This window comes from Anopheles gambiae, chromosome 3 (genome assembly GCF_943734735.2).
Source record: "Anopheles gambiae chromosome 3, idAnoGambNW_F1_1, whole genome shotgun sequence".
Classification (NCBI taxonomy): Eukaryota; Metazoa; Arthropoda; class Insecta; order Diptera; family Culicidae; genus Anopheles; species Anopheles gambiae.
This window is the reverse complement of record NC_064602.1, coordinates 24808971-24818547: the sequence shown is the minus strand read 5'-3', so window position 1 is coordinate 24818547 and position 9577 is coordinate 24808971. Positions and strand designations below refer to the sequence as shown.

The 9577-nt window shown below is 39.1% G+C and overlaps 1 protein-coding gene across 1 annotated transcript; it reads right to left on the bottom strand.

Moving 5' to 3' along the window:
• Positions 1-7690: 7690 nt before the first annotated feature.
• Positions 7691-8884, bottom strand: LOC133392657 (uncharacterized). The gene has a single exon (XM_061652981.1). It carries the CDS (start codon positions 8882-8884, stop codon positions 7691-7693), a length of 1194 nt encoding a protein of 397 aa, XP_061508965.1.
• Between the last annotated feature and the right edge of the window lie 693 nt (positions 8885-9577).

Sequence of the window (9577 nt, the reverse complement as noted above, 5' to 3'; positions counted from 1 at the left end):
TTTAAACGGTTTATGATCTTGAAAACCAAATTTGGTTATAGATTTGATGTTTCACAGTAAACTCCATCCATCCCCACAAAATTTGCTTATTTTCGCTTTACTTCATGTTACCTTAAGCATCTTCAAGCTTGCCCATTGTGGGCCACCCTTGCAAAGATAGTGCGCAGATAGCGGAAAATATCCCCCGATTTGTTTTCCTTCAAAACTTTTCCTTTGGTAAAAATTGTCTCCCCCCCCCCCCCACCCTTAAGTAGGAACTACAAAATCGAGCAAATTCTATTGCACCTCCTTTTGAGTGCTTCTTTTCCTCCCACTCCCATGAAGATAACAAACTCACCGAGAAAAACTATCACAATGGATCTAACATGCTTCGACTGCACGCAAAACGAATCCATCCGAACCAAGTGCGCCTAAAAAACAATTATTTCCACTATGTCTTGAGGGGGAGAGTAGATCCAAAGACAAAAATGCGACTTTGCCTGCACGCATAAAAACACATCCGCACGCAGAGCCACACTCGGAAATGGAAAATCCTGTCCAATCGTCTTCGCTCTAACCACGCCGGCAGCCGCGAAGCATCTCGTCGAAGGATGGAACGAGCAGAAGTGATGTCGCTGAAGTTTGGTGAATATTTTTACGATCCTTCACTCCGGCCCGGGCCACCGAGTTGCCGGGACATCGAGGTCGACAACGTACGAACCAACTTTACCATAACGACATAATTTATTGAAATCCATCGTCATCGTGTACGGTCGGCCCATCCCCGACGGAGCGACGAAGGAATCCGGAAGCCCAGCAACCCTTGGCGTAAAGGCGACAACCGTGACCTGAGGGAGCGTTTATTGTTTCTCCTCCCGGGCCCGGAAGTGATGTGGCTGCGTTGGGTTTCGCTTCCTAGAGGAGCCACATTTTCGAACTCGCCGTCGCTGTCGCTTCGGTCCGAGCAAACACCGTAGGGTGAATGTTTAGCGATTTATGATTTCGTGTGATGGCTCTGCAGACCGGAATCAAAAGATCGTACTCTTGAGGAGGTGCAAGAGGAGGAGGAGAAGGAGGAGCAGGATGCACTTGCCCAGCATCGATGGGTGCCGATACAGTGCCTCGGTATAGTGAAGGGGCTGGCTTTTAGTCTCGGATGCCGGGCAGGATTCTACGATTTGGCAGAGATTTTCCCGCCACTTACGGCAGTGCGTAGAGGGTAATGATAAATAGCAATTGGTAAAGTTGTTTACGGTCGTCACAAACGGGAGCCAACGAAGACGATTTGAGCGTTTAGGGGAAATCAGACAAGGGACGAACCAAGCGATTTCGGTGCAGTAGATAGTTCTCGCAGCCACGCAATGGATGAATCAGCAACTGAAAACGAAAACCCTCAGATGGAATGGGACGGTTAAACGTTTACCACACCATTAGGAAAGAGTGGACAATGTTGGTTTTTCTATTTTGTTTCTGTACCTACTAAACATGGACGATGAAAACTGGCACTGAAATCACTCGTTGAGCGATAGATTTCGGTCATGAAGATTTATTGAGTCGATTTTCGAGTCAGTTGATTTATTTTAGAGTTACCTTTAGTGTTACTGTTCCAGTAGTAAAAGTACAAAATAAAAATAGTAGAAAATTGTAATGTTACTTATAGATTAAAGTAAACAACAACAGTATATTTTTTCGGTAGAAGACTTCATTTCTTTGAAAACTACAGCGGAAATAATCCCCTTAAATAAATCATAGCCTTATAAAATGGGACCCCCTTTCATAATGCACTCTAAAATGATGAGAAGATAATCGCTCCTGTGCGTGCACGGGGTTAAAATCAAAAAAGAAACTTAAATAGATTACAGTTGATAAACTATTTAAATTCTTTTTTCACAACCGTTTCTAGTACAAAACATAATATACTCAACAACATCCCGCCTGAGTATGCATACCACAGCAGTAACATATCTCGCACCCTGACTTCTTCGTCAACAAATGTTTTATGTTCGTATTGCCACACAGCTCCCGTTTTGTTGTTGTAATAGTATTCATAGATACCAGACTCAAAAACTGCCTGGCTGTAAAACAAAAATAGCTCTTGCAACATTGGAACCACTCCGAAACAGAAAAGATATTCAAAAAACTTTGTTTCTGCTAAACGGTAGTTTTTAACAAGATAATGAAGGTAATTTTTCCTCACCTGTACATCCTTGTCACTATAAACGTAAGAGTTTACCAATGCAGTCTGTTTTTCATTATCACGGGCTGCAATCATCAGGCATTCCTTACCCAAGCCTGGACGTGTACCGTTTGGAAATGTTTTGAAGTTAAAAATCGAAGCAAATCGATTATCCGGGAACAAACAACGCTCATGTATTTCCGCTAGCGTGTTGATCTCAGGGTCGTATCGCACGTATGACATAAACGATATGACCAATGATTGGTAGGACGACATCAGAACTATTCCCATCACACAAAACAGTGTGATTATATGGTTTTCGAAAACCCCTCCGTAAGGTCTCGATGGACCCGCCAAACATATCATGACCAGTTCAAGCGCAATCTCGACGAAATGAAGCTTTCCGAGGATCTTCCCAAACATTGATATCGTAACTGTCATAACAAAAACGAGCAACAAATACGTTAACCAGACATACGCATCGAAAGGGTCGATCAGAATCGATACGATTGGTTTGAGCTTAGCCCGAGGGACAAACACTCCTTTAAATACGGTTCCAAATGCAGGTATCAATAATTCGGCAGATAGGCCTTCAATCGCAATAACTGGCATATAATCTAATCTGTTGGACATTTCGGCTGTTTGAATCACACTTGCATTTCTTTTGCTTGCGACCTGCTCTACAAAGTACGCTTCGAACGACAAAACCTTCCTCGTGAATTCATTATTGTACATGAATATCTTATAGCCATGCATATCACGCGTCTCATCTGGTACCCCAGTGATGCGAGGATCAAGTTTAGTTGTTTGATTAGAGAACCAATTCTTACGATAGATGTCTACCGAGATACCCGAACCATAGACCACTTCGTATCCTATTCGAATGGCTCGCTGAACTGATTGAATAGGCACATTTTGAACCATTGCGTGCATTCTTCTGGGATAGAAGTAAATTAGTTTTACACCGTCTTCAACTGATTCAACCATCTGTAATGGAAGGAAACACAAAATATCCGATCACCCAAGATATCAGAGGATGAGACAAGCTATTCTTACTTTAAAATCATCCAAACTATCGATCAGCATCAACATACAGCTGTGAAACTGATTCGCGGACGTAAGATATATTGGAAATGCCGACACAATGTTTGTGTAGCTATCATCACTAATAATGTCCAATAAAACTGTATCAACAAGTTCTTCATTGCTGTGCGGTAATATCACGAGATTAGGATACTTATGGGCAGGACATACTTGTCGATGCAACTCGAGCAATGTTTCAGCGCACATTGTTCTATTGATCTCAGGAATGGGAAGTAAAGAGCACAAGGACACTTGAACGGAAATCACCATACAAAAAGCTATTGCAATTGAATTGCACTTCCTCATTGCGTAGCTGCTCGAAATACAATGAGACGGAACTGAACGAAACATCAAATTGTCTTTATTCTTTCAGTGGCTTAATGCTATAATTTGATTGAATTTGTCACTTATGAAATTGGATGAGCATGAATATGCATGTTTACTTTGAAATTTTATTATTATTTAAAATTAATGACTAATAACTCATACATAAAATAGAACTCAAAATAGAACTTCACCGTTTTTGATTAGTTTAAAGTTATTCCAGCCGGTCTCGTAGTACAGGCGTCAACTCGTACGACTTAACAACATGCCCGTCATGGATTCAATCCGCAAATAGACCGTGCCGCCATACATAGGATTGACTATCCTGCTATGGGGGAAAATCAATTAGTCACTAAAAGCCAAGCCCCACAAGTAGTACAGGCAGGCCTTGACCGACAACGGTTGTTGAGCCAAATAAGAAGAAGAAGAAAGTTATTCCAACGGAATTTTAACAATAAATATCGCTCGATCGCAAGGTCAGTCACTAATGTCAATTCCAAATGTTTCGCTTTTCCGGATAAAAGAATAAAGAAAAGATCTTTGTAAATGTACTTTCAACACCAACAATAATATCAATGTTGCATATAAAGAAGATTGCACATCTAACTAGGTAATCTGCACAACGATCAACCATTGAGCTCCAAATCTTACAACTGTCTTATGCATTGCAGTTTAGCCTGATTCAATTTATTTTCTCCTGATCTTACTAGATTTTTCTTTAAATCTTTTAACTAATTATAGTCCATTCGATTTCAAAGTTATTCAAAATGCTTATTTAATGTTTCTATTCTGAAATTTAATTACAAATCCATGAGTGTTCAATTAATAAGACTTACTTACTTTACCATTGAAACCAGCAGATTGCTCTTAGACCAAGGGTTTAAAATGCATACGATACAGTATGCTGATGATCACATTGTTTACTTCTGGTCTCGAGTGCTTGTTAGTTGAACCAGCCCAACATGGCATCAACAAAAATTTGAAATTCTCAGCCGAATATTTAGCTGCCTTCCATGTTTAAGCCTGCCTCAACTGCAACAATGATACTGGAGAAAGATATTTAACCGTAACTGACACCAACGTATTTGTTTAGCAAAAAGCTGCGTATTGTTAAAAGCGAAGGAATAAATTGTTCTTGCAGAGTTTTTGTCGAAAAAGTGCATTGTTTCATAGAATCGCTTTAATTTAATAACTAGATATATTACAGGGAGTACATTTGCCACGACTATATTCTCAGCTGTTGATGTTGTCTTAGAGACAGAACTTAGTGTAGACCAATGCAACAGCATGAAGCTTAATGCAATAAAAGCCGCTTTGGTTTGCGTTGATGCTTCCATAAATGAAGTATGTTTTAATTAAAACTGCTACTTCATGAACATTTATTGGAGAATGCGATAAGAAAAGTAATTTCTCGCTGTAGTGCACAGTCGCCTTGAATTTGAATGCAGTTTTTTAATACTTTCGTATAAAGCTTCTCACGTGACGGATTGCTTTTCGTAATGGATCACTGGAAGCCTCTCAATAACTTAATGAGAATCGGACACAAAAGCAAAAGATATTAATAAAAGATATTGAAAATTCAAAAATGCAATTTTGCGTTCATCACTATTGTACCCCACAATGAGTCTGTTTAAATGAGATTCAATGGAGTGGGTAATAGAGTTTATAATCTGGTCTTTGAGTTCCTCACTCAACGCAGCAAATATAGGCTACTTCGCATAAAAGAAAATGATTATTCCATCCAAATAAATTAGCTTCAAAGTACAGGCAAGCGCGTGAGGAAAGCTCGTGGAAGAAACAAAAAAAGATTCTAAGTTTGGAAGCCTCTTACTGTATAAAGCTTTCTTTTGTTATTTGCAACAACCGAGCTAAAATATAAATATTGAGGATAGTTCAAACCAGTGTGCGTTACCTTACCAACTATTTTTAAACAATATTTGAATAACTAGATACGAAATGTAATGGTCAATGCTCATACATAGCTTCAGTAAAACAAAGATTTCGATCATCAATAAACACAACATATCTTGAACGATAAGACGAGTTTCGTGAACACACACACACTATGTACAAAAGTGAATTCATTCCGCTCCATATCACTTGAATCGCAGCAAGTGCTCAATCCGGTCAGTAATTTGATTGAACTCGTTTTGTTTCGGTATCGGTATCATCAATCCGGTCATTCGTTGATGTGGGTGAAGTATGTAGATATATGCGTATGCACAGTTCCGTTGGTAGATGAGCATCGTAATTCAGCTATGATGTCAATCATGTGATGATGCACCCTGAAGACGAAGAGATTATTCCACTAATCAGCGTTGAAGCTTTCTAGAGCAGCACGTTGACTAATGCCATTAATTAGATTAAGTAAATGTTGTATCACTAGTTCCAACAATAGTATTGATACCAACCATTTTTGTTATCAGGATTTAGATAGGACAGTATTGACAGCATAGTAATGATATGGAAAATAAATACACAGTAAATTTTGTCTACAGCAAACTTAATCGCTGGTGACGCATAGTTCTGTTGGATTTTAATAATCGTTTGCACTATTCTTGTTTGTTTTTTTTTTCGTCAATATCAATCGTAATATTTGAGATTCTCAATTCATCGTAGAAACTGGTCAGTCGATTAATTTAATGAAGTTAATTAAATTTGACCATTGAAATATGAAATATACCGTCACTTAAAAATAACATTCCAAATACAGCAGACTCAAAGATAAGCTATGTTAGTAAGATACACGTAGATTGCAATCCTCTGGCGTAAACAAGTTCTCGTCCACTCGTTATGGTCAATCAAATTGATGTGTAAGAGTGTATGTTTGTAAGTCTCATACGATACCCCTGCTAGCAATGCGCTCACCATCCTACTGAATTACGTCAGCTTTGCAAGTTTCACTCTTTCAGCATTTGAATCAGCAATGTCCCGTGGGACTTAAATCTTCTACCGTACGTGAAATTATAATCTGACATGATGCCGTGCATAGAAGATACTCTATGATAGAAGTTTTTTCGTAGATATTTTAATACCCTAGTACAGCATCTTTGGTTTGGTGGTTAACTTTGTAGCATAATACTGGTTGGGACAGGATGTATGGGCTATGGTTTCATGGTTTTTTTTCCTTGGAAATCTTAACGCTTAACAGTTCTGAGCAATCTTCATTGAGCATCATTCTGCATTGAGTACCGATGTTAAAATGTACGAATGATATAAGTATGCTTCGGGATTTTGTTGATAGCTTTTGCATTTGTAGTGAAGTTCATGTTATTAGTGCAGATAAAATATTTGATTTCATCATTTTAAACATAACGATTTTTTACAAACTCTGTGCGGATCGTTGTTTTACATCATCTTCTGCTTTATTTTTTAGAACTTGTCCATGTTGTCCATGCAAAACTTTGCTCTGTACTTTCTCGATCTAATCATTATTTATCTCAAGCTACAAATAACAATTATTCATAAAAATAAAAATCTAAGATGAAAAAAATCATACACTGTCCAATATAACGTTAAAAAGAAAAAGCATTAATGCCTGTGATGAAATAATAACATTCTCCCATTCCCTTACTCCACACTAGGCACCATTAAATAACTTTTTTTGTTCAGGAAGAAAGGTCCAAAAAGGCCGTATTGCATACATTCAATACATTTATGACAAAGGTAAAGTTAGCCAAATCCGTGATTAATTGTCCATACACTGTGCAGGCAGTTAACGGGAAATTACGATATCTGTTTTTTATTGTCAGCCAAGCATATCTTAACACTTGTAGTAGCACATATCTATATTCCCCCAGTTGATCCTCCTCCTGTCAGCAGCAGATACGCATTTCCCCTATCCACATACGAATTTTGCGACAAAGCAGATTTTGTAAACGATATGTTTTTTTTTTTTGTAAAGGATCCACAACATTCATAATCATCTTAAAGTTTGTTCTAGTCGTCAACTGTAACGCCCTTTTAGAGTCGAATGGCATGCTATGGCAGTGTATCATCAGATAGTAATAAGTACACTTCAACAATATCACTAAAACTAGTCTTTGAGTCCTGGTTATGATGTACCAATTCATAACTAGAATGACTTACACATTTGCGAAATTTTACATACGTTTCGAACAAATTCTTCTACAATACTAAAAAAGTTTTCTTCACGTTTCTTTTTCTAATCTTTCTATCTTTTAGGATTTGTTTGATTTTCCTCATACCCTGAACTATCTCCTCCACCACAAAGCTCACTACACTCAGTACCAATCCAACGCAATAAAGCAACCAAGCGATCATCAAATCCTTAACACCCATCTGCTGTACACTTATTATGTCCACAGTATCCTCAAAAATCTCCTTTGCTTTGCGTTTGGTGTTCTTCAACACAGGAAAATACTCCAATCGTCCTTCGATAAAGGCTTGTGTATACCATGCTAAAAGGTGGTGAATCGGAGAGTCGTATGCTGCACGGTACATTGAGGTCACGGATTGAATGCGTGCATTTGAGTAGCGAAAATATTTAAATTGATGTTTTAATTGTTGCCATCCTGCCTCATCAAACAATCTCATTGCAAATGGATCCATATCTTCGTAACGATCTGCGTTACCAACATGCGCCATGATGTACTGTGCCTCTGTGCAGCTACACATCGTGCACCACTTAACGTCCCACATTATTTCGGTTGATTCGACCACTTCGTAAGTTTTGTGCACATTTTTGAATTTGTATCCCATACTGCTCAAATGTACATCATACATGAACAAACAGGTGTCATTGATAGCATCGAACGTATCCAGCTGTGGCTCATAGCGGGCCGACGACATAAACGAGATCACCAAAGACTGGTAGCCAGAGATCATCACTATGCTCATCAACAAGAACAGTCCTACGACTAATCGTTCGAATCGTCCATTTAGCCGATGTGTTGGCCCATTCAGTACCGCCATTAGCATTTCCAATGCAATCATCATAACGTTGGTGTACCGTGATGACTCGCCAAACAAAAACAAAACCAATGAGATCGCTATCACTGTGAGTCCGAAGACGATCCAGCTAAACTGATCGTACGGGTCGAGCAAGACTAAAAACAAAGATTTTGGGGCACTTTTTGGTACAAGAAAGCACAATTCAGTCATATCCGGTAGTGGTATGTAATGAGCTGGAAGCGCGTGCATCGAGCTGTAGAAATAGTCGACACACTTTTTTGGCATCATCTCCATCACCAGTCTAAAAGATGCATTATGCCGTTGAGCAATCGTCCTGCCGATCGCAACGTCGTATGTGCTGTCACGCAACAAATCCGTAGTTAGGTAGCTGATCTCATACCCTCGCATGTTGCGGGAAAATTGGTAAAATTCTTCCAGCGTCGAAGTGCTGTTTGGTGATTGAAAAACGGTCCACGAACCATTAAATGTGTTTGGATCGTATGCAAACAGGTACGGGAAACAGGTCGATATTGTTGGGGCTATGTGAAGGAAATTATTCAGTTCGCTTTCGGGAAAGATGAATATTCTGATGACCGAAATATAATAGTGACGATGCGCTGCCTTGGAAAAGAAGGAAACACTCCTTGAAACGGTACATTGAACAGATTAAAACTAAACTCTTTGCCAATACCTTGAGCGCATCGGTTCCATTGAAAAATCCAACCACGCACTGCGTATCCCAATGCACAGGTTTCAAGAAATTTGAATTTTGTAACATCACGGGCAGCCATCGGGATACAGCCGAAAATAATGCATATGAGGCTGCAAACTGGTCATAGTATAGAACTAAAATATTCGTCGTACGATGCTCCGGACAGATTCGATCGATTCCCTCAACTAAGATGTTTTGGTGCAGTAAATGGGAATCAGCAGGTGAAGTAATTGGTTCAAGGTGACCTAAAGCAAACGGCAACCACAAACAGCGTAAGTATCCAATTGCCAAACTAAGCCTGATGAGTAACATTTTTAAACCTCAAAAAGCGTGTGTAAACGAAGCAACAACGATCTATGTACTAAGGTTAAACAAAGAGTCCAATGGCA